This window comes from Lonchura striata, chromosome 11 (genome assembly GCF_046129695.1).
Source record: "Lonchura striata isolate bLonStr1 chromosome 11, bLonStr1.mat, whole genome shotgun sequence".
Lineage (NCBI taxonomy): Eukaryota > Metazoa > Chordata > Aves > Passeriformes > Estrildidae > Lonchura > Lonchura striata.
In genome coordinates, this window is record NC_134613.1 from 4,667,650 (window position 1) to 4,686,847 (window position 19,198).

The 19,198-nt window shown below is 42.7% G+C and overlaps 2 protein-coding genes across 3 annotated transcripts in view; both read left to right on the forward strand.

The window, feature by feature from the left end:
- The window catches only part of UBE2Q2 (ubiquitin conjugating enzyme E2 Q2), a 45,360-nt gene extending 37,393 nt beyond the window's left edge, over window positions 1-7,967 (forward strand). For both annotated transcript variants that reach the window (XM_021546781.3, XM_021546782.3), the window contains 6 exons: window positions 1,443-1,533; window positions 1,855-1,913; window positions 3,173-3,221; window positions 4,082-4,177; window positions 4,616-4,682; window positions 6,395-7,967. In XM_021546781.3, the coding sequence (XP_021402456.2) occupies window positions 1,443-1,533; window positions 1,855-1,913; window positions 3,173-3,221; window positions 4,082-4,177; window positions 4,616-4,682; window positions 6,395-6,426 (394 nt within the window). In that variant the 3' untranslated portion in view covers window positions 6,427-7,967. The remainder of the gene's footprint in view (window positions 1-1,442; window positions 1,534-1,854; window positions 1,914-3,172; window positions 3,222-4,081; window positions 4,178-4,615; window positions 4,683-6,394) is intronic.
- Window positions 7,968-8,084: 117 nt separating this feature from the next.
- On the forward strand, window positions 8,085-17,734 carry FBXO22 (F-box protein 22). Its single transcript, XM_021546783.2, has 7 exons — window positions 8,085-8,242; window positions 8,332-8,464; window positions 9,419-9,506; window positions 9,829-9,924; window positions 10,771-10,935; window positions 11,956-12,121; window positions 14,527-17,734. The coding sequence occupies exons 1-7, from the start codon at window positions 8,139-8,141 to the stop codon at window positions 14,954-14,956; spliced, it is 1,182 nt and encodes a 393-aa protein (XP_021402458.2). The 5' UTR covers window positions 8,085-8,138; the 3' UTR covers window positions 14,957-17,734.
- Window positions 17,735-19,198: the final 1,464 nt, after the last annotated feature.

Genomic DNA, 19,198 nt, shown 5'->3' on the forward strand with positions numbered 1-19,198 from the left:
CATTGATTTTGTTTTTATTTGTTTTGAATTACATTAAAATCCAGCTTTAGTTACATTTAAGATGTAGGCAAAAACAGAACTGAGTGTCATTAGTTGTTTATTTCTACAGTTAAACAGGCACATAGGACTGAAACTTTTCACTATCACATAAATGTGAATTATATAATTATATGTACCTTGTACTGTTTCAGCACAGTAGTTGACCTGCCTGTAGGAATTGTTGCTTTGTCCTAGGGGTGAGACTTGTGAAAACTGGGTCACCAGCTGCTGAGAGAATTTTGTTTCCTTCTTAGTGTAATCATGGCCATGTGAAGGTTTTGAGGCTGAAAATGGCAGGAATGACACATCAGAGAAATCTGTGTCATGTTATTGGAGGCCTTTCCTATTGAGCGCATCTGTAACCAAGTGCTCAAACCATGTGCAGTGATTTGAAACCTCTGTTCAAGTGCTGTGAACAGGTCTCATTTTCTGCCTTCAGAAAAGAGGAAATGGAGTATATGCAGCAAATGCCTTCCAGAATGTCTAAGAGAAGTGTTGTGTTTGTTTATTGCAGCAAAAAGTGCCTGGAAACAAATGCCCTGTGTGCAGAGTAGCTGAGGGGTAGCTGTTCAGAGGAAAGAGCCCATATGGGGAACGAGCAGTATTGTTACTTAGAACAAGTCCCTTTGAACTGGCCCAGCAAAATGGCTTGAAATGGGATGTTCCTAAGCACTGGAAGATTTTTTTCTGAAATAACTTCCCACTGATAGAATGGGGACTACCTGCCCAAGAAGTTCTGAAATGAGATCTAATAATTTTGTAGTTTCAGCTGTAGTAGAGGATTAGATTTAAGGGCCTTTCAGTCCCTTTAACATCTGTTTTTGGCTTGCTGCAGGTGTTTTTGACTAGTCTCTTCTATTTAAAAGTTGATAGGGTGTCAGATTAACCCAGTAGTGTCTGAATTAGTGGCCAGGCTGCTCTCCCACCAGCATTTTAGAACAGTTGTTGAAATTCTGCTGAACAGAAGCTGCTGGGTTTAGTACTGCTGATGCAGATTACTTTTAACAGATGATGCAGGACTACAATTACATATTCCATAAAGGATTCACTAACTATGGGCTGAAAACAAGATGACTATAGTCTTGCTGTTTTTCTCCCCTCTTATTTGAACACAACTGAACTGAAGAGAATTAATATTGCTCTTTTCAAATAAACAGCTTATTTTGTGCTGTGTTTAAGCAACTCTTGATAGCATTGAGAATGTTGTGCATTGCAGCAAGTTTTCATGCTGATCTTGTGGTGAAATTTTTACTAGGTAAAAGGAGCAAGAATTTCCTACATTTCACCTTAAACTACAAATTGTAAACTACAATTACATAAAGGAAATCTTTAAGAGGAACTACTGTTTACAGGTATTGAAAATACGAACTTCATCCATAGTCTTCCCCCTGCTGCTTTTACAGGGTTGATCCTGATAGCCCACTGCATAGTGATCTTCAAGTCTTAAAAGAAAAAGAAGGTGTAGAATACATTTTACTGAACTTCTCTTTTAAGGTAAGTGTCTGTAGGATGAAAAGCTGCAGTTAAATTTGAGGCTTACTATAGAAAATTATGAAATAACCCTCAGCTGTACTTGGGTAATAATGGAATGTAGCATTAAAAAAGGGCAGGAAAAGAAAACTAACTTAAGTTCAGCATTGAAGCTTCCCCAAAAAAATACATTTTTTAGCCAATACTATGGAAAGTGAATTTTTACAGAACTGAAAATTTTTTAGTACTTCGAATCTGATTTGACAAATAAGGCTATTGAAATACTTTGTTCGGGAAGCAGTGTCACAGTATTTTCCTTAACTTTTTTTTTATTACTCTTTTCAGGATAACTTCCCTTTTGATCCTCCCTTTGTGCGAGTGGTGTCTCCTGTGCTCACAGGAGGGTAGGTTTGAGTTGCCCTGGAGAAGTTGTGCTTTGTGGTAAAAATGTTACAACTTGAAAAACTCCGTGCTTGCCATAGTGTGGAGGGTTAACATCTCTCTTCCTTCTCCTGTTGTAGGGTGCTTTGGGTTGGTGCTTTGAATGGGTCTTGATCCCTGTGTTGCCTTAAGTTTGCTGTAAAGTCTTACCTGTCTCTCTTGCTCATAGCGCTGCCATAAAGTCTTTGTTTAAAAATTCCTCAAATGCTAATCCAAACCCACTAAATCTAATTGAAAACATGCTCCATTTGAAAAAATGTCATCTAAAGCATGTTTGAAGTGCTGTCTTTGGCACTCGTATATATCCATGGAGAAACTATTAAATTCACCTTTCAAGGCTTTTATGCATCTCCTAGTGACAGGAAATGATACCTGCTTTTGAAAATGCAGTCTGTGATAGCTGATTCTTACGTGATTTGTATTGCTATGTATTCTTCTTTAATTCAGTAAATGGTTAGTGCAGTTAAATAGGGTTCCTGAGGACTGCTGCTATCTCAAAACTAAACAAGCAGACCCAAACACTAGCAAATCCATTGGATTCTAATTTGATTGTGCTCAGACTTCTTTTTAGAATGAAAAAAGGATGGCTTTTCAGTAGTCATTTCCCTCGGAATGTCATATGGATCTATGAGGTTTAAATGTCTTGACCATAGAGGAGAATACATTTTGGCAGTGGTAAATTTTCTTCCCTTGGTCCAGGTTTTGTCATGCTCAAGTGTTCTGCTGAGTCCCGGTCAGCACGATGGATAAAGTGGTTTTGACATTTTAAAAAGCTATTTACAGGAAAAGAGCAAGAGAAGATCTGGTTAGCTTATATTATTTTTTAAAGTGCAACTGCATTGTTTGAAATGGTGTTAAACTTCCTTACACAATTGAATGTTGTTGGTTTCTTTTAGCTACACATCTCTACCATGTATATGTAGAGTAGCCATAAAAAGTAACTTTGCTTTTTCCATGGTCTCTGCCGTTGTGCAGAATAGCTCAGTCAATGATTTAAACTAAGTCTAGTTAGTAAACAACTTTTTTTGTCTCACTATGCTGATTTTCTTTGCTGAAGTGTAACATGGCTAGCCCGTTACAATATATTACTGGCTAAAGGGCATTTCAGCTTTATGAACAATTGAGCAAACAAGGTTAGCAGGAGATTTAAAGTACTGTGAGCACTCGCATCTTTTTACTAACTGATGATGTCAAGTATATTTTCTTTTACATTTGTTTCTAGGTATGTCCTAGGTGGAGGTGCATTATGCATGGAACTTCTTACAAAACAGGTGAATATGAGCTCTGTTATCTGGATAATAAAACATGCCTGAAAATAGTGAAAATAGGTGCTTCCCTTGAGTTGAGGAATCCCTGTGTGGAATAAACTACACACACCAAAGGAAACATGATGGAATTAAACCTCAATCCCACAGGATTTGCCTCGCTGATCTTGTTTGAGATCTTATTTTCTGCCTTGGATGGCTTACAAGAGATGTGAGGAAGAGGCAGGCAGTGTGAGCATTTAAACTTGGAGCTCTCAGAATTTCTGTGAGGAAGGAAGTGTGGAAACACATTGTTTTCTTTTCTAGAAGCCTCTTCAACTGCATAAAGTCAGCTCTGGAGAAGTGAGGAATACAGATGATTATAGTCATAGATTATTTTTGTAGACAGAGTGATTTTTCTCTTTAAAGTAAGTAAATGAATGAAGTAACTTACTTGCAGGCTCTGGCAGAAACTCTTGTGAGCTGTGGAAGGTAAAGCAATACCAGAGATGAGCAGAATTCCTACAGCTTACTGAATTGACTTCATTAGAGATCAGTCTTTCCTACTTCTTGGAAAAAGGGGTTGTAATTTCTGTTGTGACATTGATGAAAAAGTGTTAATGCTGTAAGGATGGAGCTTTTTTGTTTCTGTCTTTCTATATTTTGGAAATGTGCTTCAGCCTTTTCATTCTTCTTACGAGTTATTAGTACTAGGACTGTATATAATTTTACAGATTTTCTGTGGAAAAGAAATGTTAACTGAAAATAAGTAGTTAAAACTTGAATGCAGGAAAAAAAATCCTAAAGCACATGTTCCAAAACAGGTTTGCAAGGTGAGCACAAGAAGCAAGTATATGTTGTATGTTGGCATTCTTTTCCTCCTCCAGGGCTGGAGCAGTGCCTACTCAATAGAATCAGTCATCATGCAGATCAATGCCACTTTAGTCAAAGGAAAAGCCAGAGTACAGTTTGGAGCCAATAAGGTAAATGTACTGTGTTTCTTAGTTACACAAATCCCTGTTGGGATTCCATTTCCTTGCTGACCCACATTGAGGATGCTTAATGACAAAATTGTTATGGCAAATATATATGCATTTCAACTTGGCGGGTGCCTGTATGTGTATTTTATTGGCAATTAAACATTTTTTATGTAATTACAAGCAGATGAGTTAGATAGTCTTGGGATGGGCAGGGTAGGCTTTTACTGTCCTTGTATCGGCAAGGGAGGGGGAGGCAAGGAGGATTAGAATTGGGAAGATTTGGAATTTCCAGCTCTGAGAAGGGAATCCTGAAAGCCAGGAATGTTATAACATTGTGTATGGAGTTTATTTTTAAGCCCACTGTAGAATTTCCTTGTTAGAACTGTTTTTGAGTCTTCATGTCTAGATGCAGGTTTTTATGTTAGTTTTTTCTCCTTTCAGAATCAATATAATCTAGCAAGAGCACAGCAGTCCTATAAGTCACTAGTACAAATACATGAGAAAAATGGTATGTATATTCTTGCCACTTTGTTCTTGTCTGCACAGCACCTTGGGAATTGGTGTTTGCCACAGAGAAACTTGAAGTGACAAAGTGTCTTATTTTGGCTTGGGAAGACCATTAATGTTTCTTCCTTCTTCTTGCACTAGAAAAGCAGTAGTGCTTAAATAACTTCACTGCAATCACTGCAACTTTTCCAGTTTACTTGAATGTTGTGTGTGTTCCTGCTGCTTCTTGAAAGGCAGCTGCGTATTGTTTTCAGCTAGTTGATCTAGGGACTTTATTGTTACTGTAGCATTAAGTATTAAGGACTCTTTAATATTGGTGAAGTATCTGCTGGGAGTTTATCCCTTTCCCTGAAAGATTTTGTTTCAATGTGTCAAGAACCTAGTGGAAATAACATTAATGAAAGAAAAAAAAAATAGGGAAAAAAGACCCGAGACTAAAACATACAAAAAGTCCAAGTGAGGTGTACAAGCTGGGAAAGTGTACAATAGAATAGGGAAAAGCGTGTTTTGGTATGGGCTTTTTAAAATCTCTGCTGCATAAAACAAGTGTACAAATGCTTCAGGTACAATTGAATTTACTGTGGCAGTATGAGAAGCTTGAGGCTATAAAAGGTTTAAGTAGCTTACATGTTACATAAAGGTAGTCAGCAGAATTGATACTCTGGTCTTTTGATGATAGAGCCAGCGCAGTTACACTTCCATGCTGTTCAGGGCTCTGGGTTGGACACAGTGTCCTCCAGGAACTGAGGTCATTGTAAATGTGTTTGTGAGCACCTCAGCTTCCCTGCTGCTCACATGGAACATAACTTGTTCCTTGTACTCTTGGGAGGAAGATCAAAGATAATGATTTAACATCATCTCAAATTTTACAGTATTTTGATCTTGCCGTTAACTGAGCCTTTTGCCTTTTCGTCTGCTACAAAAGCCAGCGTGGCTGTTTACTTGTATGTGCTGCAAGTGATCAGTCCTGCCTCAGGATCTGTACACAAAGCCTTCACAGTACTCAGTGCTGCTGTGAAAGGTGTCTTAAGCTTAGAGGTGCTATTTGCTCTCTGGGACAGCACAAACAGGCCTTGTAGTTACTGTACACGTTTAAAGGAAATGTTACAAGAGGGGCTGGGAGAATTAAGATTGGAGCTCTGGAGGTCTCTAGAAAAAGCAGTGCACACCTGATCAGGTGTGATTCAGCTGCTAAACATGCCAAATTAGGCCAGGAGACCAGTTATCCATCTGACATTTCTGAGCTTATTCCTATGGTAAGACTTGCAGAAGTAGGATAAGCCATTCAGTTGCTTCTGCATGCCTAACTCTACAGAACTCAAAATAAGTGTCCCAGTGCAGTCACGTTTATATGTCTGTTTTAAGTAGCTTGAAGACTTGTGGGTTTTACCTCTCTTCTGTTAAGTTTGGTTAGAGCAATGTTCCTCCTTCAGCAGCTTCCCCTTGTTAGTGTTCCGCTTGTCCAGCTCAGGATAGCTGCTGCTGTAGAAATCTGTGTGTGCACACCCAAATACCAGGTCACATCCTGGTATGTGCCACATAGTTTGTCTTGCACTGCTGACTTACTCGCATTTAGGGCACTGGGTCTTGCTGAGCTGGCCTGCTTTAAGAGGGAAGGACTGAGCCAGGTTAGGCTTCCATCTCCCACAGGTGAAGAGTAGGATGGTCTGGACACAGCAGCTTTGGTACCTAACATCTCTCTGTTCTCCACAGGCTGGTACACTCCTCCAAAAGAAGATGGCTAAGGCTGAGGACTGTTGTATACCTGGACCAATGTCAACAAAACAAGCTCTTTTTTATGTTTCCCAACACACAGACTCAAGCTATGAGTGCCCCTATAACAGCTGTACTGAGGACTTTAGCTATTAGATAAGTTAGTGGATATTCTGTCAACTGACACGTACAGTATAAGTTACAGCCTTACCATTCCGCTCTTAGGCATCTGGACTGAGCAGTTTGGGCCTTTACCATATTTGTTCTTATGGAGTAAGCAGATTTGGGCCACACCCTCCCTTCTCCCTTTTTTTATTTGAAAGCATAAACTCTCCCTGCAGCAGGCTATTGACTTACTAAAGATCATACAATAGGAGTGAGTTGTTCACACACTTCTGTGTATTTCTTACTTTCTGCAAAAGGCAGACTGCAGAGACTTGCATTGTATTGTTTCATTTAAAGCCAAGAAGTTTAATACATTGTTTAATACTGTTTTAGGAAATGTCAGGTCTTGCAAATCACAGTAGTTTTTCTGGTCTAAAATGACAGCGTTTGTAGTATTTTCCGAATTAATGATATAGGAAAAACACATGTATGTTAAGTCATTAAACATTTTTCATGGCTGTATGAGAATATGAACTTTTTATTGGAAAATATGCTCTTTGTTTAGATTATTTTAAATTTTTTGTTTGTTTTTTTAAATTTTGTTTTGGTTTTTTGGTTTTATGCAGAGCAAGGCTGTGCCAATAAAACCTTGTAACTAGTCATGTCCACTGGGGCATCAGAACTTGCTGGACTGTTCCTGCTACTTGTTGGCTCAAGCTCCTTAACAAGAGCCACAGTATGAAGCTTGAAGTTATTTAAAATACTAAAAACCTTTTTAGGTGTTCCATTTTATTAACGGGTTGTTGCAATCATTTCTAAACTAATGAACTTATAAAGTGATTGGCACAAAATGAGATGAAAGTCCTTGAATGAAAATTTTTTATATAAAAACGACAGTAAAGTACGAAAACATGTCATCCAGTTAGAGGTGTAAGAAATGCTGCCATAGTCATGACGGTGGCTTTGTTATTGAAAGACTAATGGGAACTGTTCTTTCTTTATTAGGAGATGAGTCTGGGTCTGTGTACTTACACAATTTCATTGCCTTACCGGAATCGACTTATTTTGGTTGTAGTACTTCCTATTCCTTAGGCGTGTGCACTCCTCGGGGCCGAGCAAAGGGTGTGTTCCATGGATTAAGCATTTCAGAAGTGCAAAAGCATGTTTTTATGTTGGTTTTTTTTTTTAGTTGACTATCGAACTTATGCTCTTTTCTCTATCAGGCGCCCGCGGGTCCTTGTGCATTTGCTTGTAGATCCAGTTTTTAGCTCGAAAGAAGCGAGCTGGGCGAGGTTTAGCGCCGCTCCCAGGGCGCGTTGTTCCGGTGCGCCGGGGCTGGGGCGGCCCCGGCCTGCGCCCTGCGGCGCATGCTTCGGTTGGGGTTCCGTTTCTTCTGGCAGAGTTCCTCGGCAATGTACAGTAATTTGTAAACTTGCATCAAGTTTATGAATAAAAAGCATTTTACGAAGCGCTGTGTCCGTGCTGGGGCCCGGGGCGCGAGGGAAGGGGGGAGGTGAGAGCGGGACGGGTCCTCCCCGCCGCCAGGCGGCGCCAGTGCACTGGCTCCCCGCTCGCGCTGACCGGAAGTTGCCGTAGGCGCGGTGACGCGGGGCAGCGGGGCCGGGGAGGCGGCGGGGCCATGGACTCCGCGGCGAAGGGCGGCTACGTCCTCGCCAACCTCGCCGAGGTGGTGGAGCGTGTCCTCGGCTTCCTGCCCACCAAGGCGCTGCTGCGCGCCGCCTGGTAAGGGCCGGGACAGTGGGGTGGGCGGCGGCCGGCTCCGGTCGGTGGGGGCGGCGCGGCTGACGCGGTGCGTCGGTGTTGTGTTGCAGCGTGTGCCGGCTGTGGAGGGAGTGCGCCCGGCGGACGCTTCGGACGCGGCAGCGAATCGCGTGGGTGTCGGCGCTGGAGCCGGGCCCCGCCGAGAACCACGCGCTGGTGCGCGCGCTGGCGCGCGAGCTCGAGGTGAGGCGCGCGGGCTCGCCCCGGGCGCGGCGGAACGCGCGGGCTGGGACAGCGACGCCGCGGGACTGCGCCGCCCGCAGCGCTCCGTTCAGCCTGCTGCTGGTCCTCACCGCACAACGATTCGTGTCGGGTCTTCAGCAGCAAACAGCCTCAGCGGATCAGCGTTAAATCAACTGGGACAAGATGGGCCGGAAGCACCTCTACGCTGTTTACCAGCATCAGCACTGGTGACAGTAGAGGCCAACAACCATGAATGCAATGAGTTTAGATAGTGCTAAAAGAGGAAACAGAGTCATGGGCCAGTCTGCTGAGCTGTTCTTCCTTCTGTGAGGTTTGGGTCAGCTTCCTGCCTGTGGGCAGAAATGCCTCTGGGCACTTTTGAAGCTAATGAGAGGTTATCTGTTGGCTGGCAGGAGTCTGGTAAGGGGGAGGGGACCAGTATGGGCTGGCGGTGGAGCAGGAGCTGTTTATCCTCGGTTTCTGCCCCCACTTTCTCTCCACTCTGTCCTGTTGTGGCATTCACATTCTCTGGACAGAGAGACGTAATTCTGTCTCTCAGGAGAAGTTCAGAGAGAAGAGAAAACAATCTTTATCTCTGCTCCTTTGTTTTTCCCATGTGGAATCTGGTATGGAGATTGTTTACCTGAATTTATCGCTGGATTGGATTCTGGTGAAGGTTGTTTGGGTTCAGTGTCCACCTGGACTGAGCTGTGGCTCGGACTCTCAGCAGGCAGTCACAAGTTTGTTAGTTGGTAATTAGTTGATAGGTAAGAAGTACGTATGTAGAATAGTATAGTTGCTCTTTAAATAGTATATTAGTGTAATCTAGTGTAACTTTATAAAGCTGTCCTTCAGCCTTCTGATCTGGAGCCAGACATCATCGTTTCTTCCTAGTTGGGGTTGCCTTTTTTACTATAGTCCTGTCTATGTACTCCTCCACCTGTGTCTTTGCAGAAGGTGCACGTGCTGCCCCAGACCGTGCTCTACATCGCTGATGCAGAGACATTCAGCGGGCACGAGGAGTGTCACGAACAAAAGAAAGGTAAAGCCTGGACCCAACTCACTCCCACTTAAAGACATACTGGATGTGAGTAGAGCATAGTCAGCTGAAAGGGAATTTTCTGTGTTTGGGTTTCAGTGGAAGGGAAATGTTTTGCAGAATCCGTGACTGCGTAGTGTTGCATTTACGCTGCGTGTTTGCCTGCCGGCAGCTCTCAGGGAGCAGCACAGACCAGCGTGCTGTTACCAGGGCAGCCACGGATGGGCAGCATTGGTTAAACAGGATGGGATCGGCTGTGGGATTGCCTCAGAGCACACTTTTACTGCTGTCTGATGGTTGTATTGGTTTCTTCTTGTTTTAACAGCCAGAAAAAGGAACAGTAAAGAAACAGCACTCGCACTTGAAAAGTTGTTGCCAAAGCGATGTCAGGTTCTTGGACTGGTCACCCCAGGGATTGTAGGTAGGAGCAAAATGTGTGGGTTTTTGAGAGGTCAACTTGAAGGTGTCATCTCAGCACTGTTCAGCACTGGTTTCAATTTTAAGGAGTTCACAGTGTCACTACTAAGTGATGTAGTGTTTACTTCATGTATTACAGTTAAAATTAAAAGGGTTGATTCAGTTAGGCAGGCAGCTTTCCCTGGCACCTTAATGTACTTACTGAATGTTGCTTGGATTTATATATAATTTTCAGTCATATTGTGACCAACTGTAGAGGGCATCCTAGTATATACCTGTTGGAAATGGTCTAGCAGGAGGCATATGCAGTAACTGGAAAGTTCACAGCCTCCTGTGGCATGCTTTTTCTCATTCTCCACTTTTATCATTAGAAACTTGTTTTTTTATGGTTTCTCACCTTAAATTTGCTTCCCACATTATAAGTAAGGTATTTTGATTGTTGTCATTGCCATATTTTAATAATGCGCTCTCAATTTTTGTGTCAGTTTTGCTTTATACTGTCATCACATGCTTATAGGACATCTTAAAAACTTGAGTATGTCTGTGTGCTTGCAGAAGTTGGCAGGAAGGCTTGTATTGCACTGTTCTTGTTTGCCTCATGTTTTATATTTGGTGTGACTGGGGAGATATATCCATGTCTCCATGTCAAAACGGACTTCAGTATGATCCATAGCCAGCATTTCATCTTTCCAAAACATTAACAAAAAAAAGTTAGTTTTCAATTAGATAAGTTGTTACGGAATTAGATTGTCATGTTTTATGTCACCTGAGCTACCTCTTTCTGCCTGTGTTAGTGTAAATGCTTGTATTAGAATCTCTGAACACCAGATCCTTGGTTTTGTCTCCGTAGTTACCCCGATGGGTTCAAGTAGCAATCAGCCTCAAGAAATTGAAGAGGGCGAAGCTGGGTTTGCTCTGTTGTTTCCCAAAATTGATGGGGTGAAAATTCATACCTTCCATTTTTCTAAAGATGTGAAGAACAGGGTCTTTGATGAAAGCAAATTTGCTGAAGCAGGTATGTAATTTTTCTCTCCTTTACGTGGGCTTTTGTGAGGTGCTGCTCTCTGAAGTGCCAGTCTGGAGTTCTGAGTAGAACCAGCAGCTTCTGTACTGGCTCCAAGAGCCTCTGTGGGGCTCCAGCTGGTGTCTGTGCATCTCTGCTCCTCTCAGTCTCTGGAGTACTGAGGAGAAGTTATCCCCAGTATCGGTTTCCCGTTTACCTCAGTGTCCTAGTTTAGGGCAAATTTGGGAGACAAACCTCTGGAAGGAGCCCCCAGAAAACAAACCCCCACGGCCCCTCCCCACCCACCTGGTTCGGAAAGAATTTCCTCGGAGAGAAGTGGAAAAGAACCTGTTTATTTAACAAACAAAACACTCCCCAGCACAAAAAAAAATTAACAACACCAGATGACAACAAAACTCTTTCACCACCCTGAAGAGATGACAAATCCAAGAGTCTTTCCTGAGAGTGGTCGCCCAGGTCTGGGCACTGGGGATGGCTCTGGGCACTGGGGATGGCTGCTGCAGATCACAGAGCGCAGGCTCTGGGTGTTCCTCGGTGTTTCCCTGGTCCCACTCCGGAGCAGGTTGGATGGTATTCAGGAAAGGGAAAGGGAAAAAAAACAGTCCAGGGAAAGAATTGGACTGCTTAGCTAAACTAACTAGAAAACAAAGGCAAAAGCAGAAGCAAGCAAGCAAAGCAAGCAAGCAAAAGCCAGCAAGCAAAGCAAAAACAAGCCAGCCAGCACCAGCCTCTCCTAGAGAACAGACTATGGGGGAGGTGAGCCGGTTGATAACAAAACAAACCTTCACTTTCAGAGTCAGTTCTGAAAGCACAGAACATAATATCAAACATAAACAGAACACACGATTGGGGATACCAGCATCATAACATCACTCCATGACACTCAGTTATGTTTCAAGCGGAGCTGTTCAGAGAGAGGTGTGATGTATTATTTGAGGAGAAGCTAGGATGGTTGGACTTCAGAGTTCAGGATTTAAAAATAAGGGGATCAGTGTTGGCTTTTGTTTGTAGGTCTGAAGAATAACCCAGATCTCCGTGTTGTTCTTCTGTTTGGCTACAACTCCTGGAAGACTGGAGCTACTCGATTTTTTCATCAAATAGTCAATCCATTGAATGAGAAAAGTATCATCCTGGCTGGGGGACAAGTGGAGAGCTTTACGTCACTGACCTCTGAGAAGTAGGTATTTTTTTCAAGGTAAATGATGAAAAAGATTTAACATGAGAGAAGCATTGCAGATCTGTAGCCTTCTAGTTATATTGAAAATTCCCTTTGCCGGTAGTAAGATAACAATTTCTGGAAAAAATGTCACTGCTACATTGTCATGTAGCCAGAAAAGCTGGAAGCTTTGTATGGCTGTGTTACAATTTTGATGCTGGAATGCTGGAAAGTCAGCTAGGAGAAATCCAATGAAAAGGAGATTTCCAGCTTCAGATACCTCTGTGTGTTTATTGCAGTCAGCATTTCATCTGTGGAGTGCAGCTAAATGAGTGACGGAGCCCAGGATGTGAACATGGTTTGTGTATCTGCCTGGGTTTGGCTCACAGCACGGAGCAGTAGCTGCACACACAGCCAGGAGCTCACCTGATCCACTGTGCTGCTGAAGGATGTGTGTCATGGTTTGACACTGGCACAATGCCAGTGCCCCCATGAAAATGCAACCTCTCAATTGTATGCTGTGAAATGCAATCGAGAACAGAGCAAAGCAGGCCCAAGCTTAATAACAGGAAAAAATCTTTAGTAAGCTACTACTATAAAAGGAAAAAAAAAAAAAAGGAAAAAAAACACACAAAGATCAAAATAAAAACCTTGCAAAATATTCCTCCTCCCACCACCCAGCTCCAACAAACCACAGTGAGACACAATCTGGACCCCTATCAGGTTTCCACCCTCCAGACAATCGATACTCAGTCCATCGAGGGGACAGAGTCTCTCCTGTGCCACAGACCCCCCAAGAAACACAGATGCCACATTCTGTGTTTCCATGTCACACATGGCATCGCCCAGAGAAAAAGTTTGCCATGGTGACCCTTCTCCTTTCCATGCACAGTGCTCTCACCACCAATGCATGGATGGTCAGACTGCCTTTAGGATTTTTCCTTTCAAGGATGCCCTGCCAAGAGGGAAAAAAACAACAGTTCAGTTTTTTCAATTTTTGGGACCACAGTCCCCCCCATTTTCCCCTGGGGCCGAGGGTCCAAGAACAGAGATCTTCTTCTCTTCTTCTTTGAGGACAGGGGGCACCACCACAAACCCTTAACTTTTCTCTGTTTGCTCCACTTCTGTCTTTTCCCAGCTGAAGCGTGGTCTCTTGGCTCACTGGCATCCTCCTAAAATACAGTCTCTCTTGGAGGAGAAAAATTGGTTCCGTTTTGTGGCCAACAAGGAAAAGTCCAGCCAAAAAACCACTCCATCATCTTCTCCCACCTAGAATTTCTCCTTCTAACATCCCAGGGTCCAAGCTGTCTCTCTTCCTCTCTTTCAAACCAAGGAGGAGAAAAATTTCACAAAGCTTTCATTTCTCAGGAAGGGTTAAAAGTCCCGACTCCCAGGGATGGCTCAGGGCCCAGGCTTCAGCTCCCATGGCCAGCTGGGCACCTTGTGGCCCCCCCCTGCTCTTCTTCTTCCTGTGGAGAGCTGCTGACAAAACTGCTGTCTCTTGAGACAGAGAGAGAGACTCTGAGGGGGGGGGAACAGAGACATCCCAGATTTCTCCACTCTTCCATCTGCGGGGGTTCCAGTCCCTCCACCCTTGGGCCTGCCTCGTTCAGGCCATGGACCTTCCCCTCCCCACCCACCCATGGCCGGGCAGGGGAGAGTTCTGCAGTGTGGCTGAGCGGAACCAGAGAGAGGGAGTTCTCCTGGGAATTCTGCTTTTAACCCCTCTGTGTTCTCAGAGGCATGTCCACCCTCAACTGGTCAATATCCAAACTGACCTCTTCCTTCTGAGAAAATTCTTTTTCCGTGTCAAACCACGACAACGTGGCACTCTGTCCTGTGGAGCACAGTGCAACTATGCCCATGGCTCCTCTGGTCCCACTGGGGGGTCTGCAGTCCATAATAATATCGTCTTTCTTGCATCTGATTTTGCTAGCAGCACCATTGCCCCAGATAACAGAGCTGACTTTAATAAAGTCACTGCAGATAAAGGTCAAGTACATAACTACTTAACCCCATGTGTCTGGGCCAACCAGTTTAAAGCAACGTGAATCCAAAACCTTTACTGACTGCTGCCCTGCTTCGATGTATAAATCCTCAGTGCCTTTGCTCCTCTTAAGTTTAACTGATGTTTTAGTTGGAATTGCATATTGCTGTGGCATACACAAACTACTGAGTTTGGCATGAGTGAAACAAGTTTATGGTTAATACCTAGTAATGGATGTGGAAGTTTTTCCTTGTGAAAGGTTGCTACATAAGAACATTGCTAAAATATGAAGTCTTTGGTTTGCGTTTTAACTTTGGGTGGTATCAGAATCACTGCAACGTTGGCTGCATTGAACCTCCGTCTGCCACAGCAGTAGTTTAGTCAGGTGAGAAGTGGTCCTCCCAGAATGTTCTCTAACTCAGTGCCTGTTGCCTTTCAGTAACCAAGCCCAGCCTGGTGACGCCTGTGGTGTGGTTGGGTTGGCTTTCAGCGGTCCCCAGATCCAGAGTGCCACTGTCCTGCTAGACCAGGATGTGGCTGATGAGAGGACAGCAGAAGCAGCCATGCAGCGTCTCAAAGCAGCAAACATCCCTGAGCACAACACCATTGGCTTCATGTTTGCCTGTGTTGGCAGAGGATATCGGCATTACAAAACCAAAAGGAATATGGAAGCAGATGCATTTAGGAAGTTTTTTCCAAATGTACCCCTGTTTGGCTTTTTTGGACATGGGGAAATAGGATGTGATCGAATAGTTACTGGGAATTTCGTGTTAAGAGAATGTAATGACATAAAGGATGACCTGCTTCATGGTTATACTACTGTTATGACTCTTATTCACCTTGGTTCAACTAAAGCAAACCAAGCATAAGTAAGGTTTAATGCTTCAGTGAGCAGTTTGTTTTTTCGTTCCAGAGCTGAGAAGTCTGGAAGAGTGGACATCTTGCAGTCAAAGCCCTTTCCAAAAGATAGACATCATTTTGATAATATTACTGAGTCTTGTAGTTGCAATGGAGTTTACTGTTTTGTCTGTGAGAAAGCCTTGCATTTTGTGTAATCCCCTGTACACATCAGAATTGGAGGAAATTATATTTGATGGAATTCTGCATTTGAAGAAAGCCTCTTCCAAAATGAAAATGGTTTCTACAAATCGTAGAATATGCTGAATTGGAAGGGGCCCATCAAGATCGTTGAGTCCAACTCTTGGCCCTGAACAGGACACCCCAAGAATCCCACCAAGTGCCTGAGAGTGTTGTCCAAATTCTTCTTGAACTCGAGCAGGGCTTGGTGCTTTGACCACTTTCCTGGGGAGCCTGTTGCAATGTCCAGCCACTCTGGGTGGAAAATGTTTTCCTGATATCCACCCTAAACCTCCCTGATTCAGCTTCATGCCACTTCCTCAAGTTCTGTCAATGTTCATGAGAATGAAGAGATACTGAAGACCACAATGAGGTCTCCCCTCAGTCTCCTCCAGGCTGAGCAAACCAAGTATCCTCAGCCACTCCTCATAAGGCTTCCCCTCCGTATCCTTCACTTCCTCATGGCATTCCTCTGGACCCACTCTGAACTTGATGTCTTTGTTACACTGAAGTTCCCAAAACTGCCCACAAGACTGGAGACTGCCCCAGTGCAGAACAGAGCAGGATAATCCCCTCCCTGCTCTGGCTGCTGCTGTTGGGCCTGATGCCCCCAGGACATGGTTGGCCCTCCTGAGTGCCAGGGCACGGCTGGCTCACACCCAGCTTGCCATGGAGCCCAGCTCCCTTCCTGCAGCTGCTCTGCACCTCCTGCTCCCCAGTCCGTTCACACAACCCTGTCCCAGGTGCAGAATCCAGCACTTGCCATTGTTACATTTCATATTGTTGGTGATTTGTCAGTCTCTGCGGGGCCTCTGTCCTTGAGGGAATTGACAGCTCCTCCCAATTTAGTGTCAATGGCAAACCCAAATGTAGAAACAGTACTTTGTGCTCTATTTAAGTATGTAAAGCACTCTAGGAAAACTACTGATGCATTAAATCTGTCATTTCCTGGATTTTTTTTCTGAAGAGATGCAGAACTTTACCAGAGTCCTATTTACTAAACTGAGCAGTTTTAGTAGATAAAATCAATTAAAATATTTAGAGAAAAGTAACAAAGTACTTGTTAAATAAAGATAGAAGTATGTCAAAGTACCTCGCCTTCTATTCTTGGAGTAAAAGCTCTCATTTAAAGATGTTGCCCAGCTAAGAGTTCAGCTGGACTCACCTTGAACTGAATTTCAGTTGCTAAACTCTGTGGTTCAGAATACAGTGGTTGCCTCTTCTCCTGTAGCGTGATTACAGTCTTTTAAATCCGGAGTGCTTAGAAATAAGTCTTATCTATATTTAAGTTTATTTAGGAGGTTTTCTGCTCTTAAATTTGGAATTGTGGGAGATACAAGATCTGGCTGTATTATATTTAAATAGAGACTTTAAGTAAGATTTGTGCTTCTGCATGTTTTTCCCGTGCTTTTACATCAATCACCTGTTTTGATTGCTAAAACTGGCATGCAGTATCAAGTAAGTAAATTCAGCATAGTCTCAGTGTAGCTAATAATATATTTGCCACTTTTTAAAATTCTTTCCTCCTTTTATTTTCACTTAGTAATAGAATGACAAGAAAATAAGATTAATTTTGCACTATATCTCCAGATTTCTAAATGCTAAATCAAGCACCTGGCCCATTTTCAGTGTAGTAAAAAGAAAACACCTGTTTGTTGTACAACAAAAAAACAATTTTTGCTTTAAATGTACTAAGGAAGACTTCAGCAACTTTATGCCCATGTCTTGTTGAAACTTTTCCTGACCATAGTCTTGCAAGCTTGAGTAGGGGTGTATCTGTCCTGAGCAGTAACTTAGGGTCAGTGTGTGTTGAGCATAGACAGCACTTCCCCATGGCTGTATTGATGATGGATTTCTTTTTCAATTAGAAGATAGTATGAGCTGTGAACTGCCAGTAGGAAGGTTAGTAAGTATGGATGTGACTTGGACAACATTTAGTTATTTCATGTAGAGGGAGAGGTATCTGGAAGTGGAGTATGGTTGAATTTTCAGAGAAGCCCCTTGGTGGGAGGTGACTGTATTTTATTTTAACATAACCAGAATGTCACATTTGGCCCTTTATCTCTGCATAACCTTCATGTTTAACAAGACAGAAAGGAAATGTTTCATTTCTGTAATGCAGATTGGATTCCTGGTGCTGCCAGCCATGCTCAGCAGCCTAAGAAGGTTAATGGCTGCTGTGTTAGGTTGGTTGAAGAGTGATCAGCCACGCGTCCTCGTGAGCTGCAGACTCAGCCAGAAGCTGATGGTGAATGAGACAATGGCACAGCCAAACCAGAACCACCAGGCAGTCTGCAGGGGACAGTCAGCAGGTCCTGGAGCTCAGGGAGCTGCAGAGGTAAAAACAGTGCAGAAAAGAGGGTGGAGGGGTGGGGGGTCTGCATCAGAATCCAGGAATCCTCTTCAGCATCAACAAGTGTGGGGATGGGCCCAAAGCACCCTAGAACCATGCACATAGCTGGAACCACTACAATGTCTGTCCCAGGCTACATCATGCTTTCCATGTGACAGGGAAATGGTGTAAGTAATAAAATTGCAACATCTGTGATTAAAGTGTTTTGCTATCCAAATTAGTTTTGCCTCTATGCTATTATTTGCTCTTCAACCACAACTCCTGAGAGAACCCCAAATATTTTTGCTTACAAGGTGCATGTACCAAAAGGCAGAGATAATTGATAGAAAGTTTTGCAGTGCCAAAATTGATACTTCTGTCACTCAAAAGAAGCAAGCAAGAGGTTTTAAAGTGGGTAAAGTTACTCAAATGAATATTCAGCAATTGTGGCAATTGTAAATAGTAGGACTGCTCTAAACATATCTAAAGATAAGGTCTAGCTGCAGTTACAGTGCTGACAGGAATGTGTTTCCAGCAAGAGAATAGAGTCCATAAGTGACCACAACTGGATTTTAATTTTGTTATGAAAATAGTAAAACTTGCAAAGTCACAAGACCTGTAGGGAGGAGTGATAGTTTTGCTTACAAAAGGTCAAGACGTTGTTTTTTCCAATGTTTTGAGTATTAATGTTTTGCTGCACATTTGTTCCTGATGCATCATTCAATTAATTGATCTGTAGGTTTCAAAACCACAAAAAATAATAGGCAAGCAGTGTGATGTATAACCTTGTAGCAACACAACCAAAGTAGCAACTACTAAACGTAAAGCTATTACTGCAACTTTTATTTTAAAGTTACTATACAAAGATCTCCTCCTTATAGGATGTTTCTGTAACATGCAGTGGTAATAAAGCAAGAATAAATTGATAAAGAGGAGTAAAACTTAAAACAAATAGTTACATATGATTCTGAATTAATTTTTAGTTAAAAATTTACCTCAAAACTCACTCAGTGCCATTACCCCCTCTTACTTTCTATTTTTCTTTCTAAAAATGGAGAACATCTTTATACTAGAAGTAACTCTGTGGTGGGGGTTCTTAGCTTTCATATCAGAAATTGGAATTAAGTTTTCTGGTGTTTGGCCCCATAAGAGAACAAGTAAAAAGCATTTGTCATTCAGATACCTGCTTCTGTTTTACTCAACAGAATGATACAGAAAAATAACATTTGAAGTATAGAAGTTTGCATAAGTAGAAGTTACAAAGATCTTAAGTGTACAGTTAAGTGGTCTTTTATAGGCTCTCTTATAGTTTCTGAGCACTTAGCAAACATTAAGAAAGTAATTATTTCCTCCACTGTAAGATTATTTTTCATTATTTCATGGTGGAGAAGATTTTTTTTTACTTTATCAATCTCTGGTGGATCTCTAAAATCCATTTAATCTTAATATACAGCAGTTGTATGTTCTGCACACAATTGCAGGTAACACAGTTGTTTGAGGCTTATTATCATCTGCAGTTTTTCCTGTTGATAAGTCCATTTCTCAGCTTCAGGAGTTTCAGCAGGACTCCAGATTAGCCTCGAGGGTGTTCTGAACTGTAGGCTCCAAGGTGTGCAGCGAGGTAAATAAACCAAGCTTACTTCTGCTGCTGGTGTGCATTGGTCCTGTACTACAGGTTTAGGTCAAACAAATACAAGTTTAA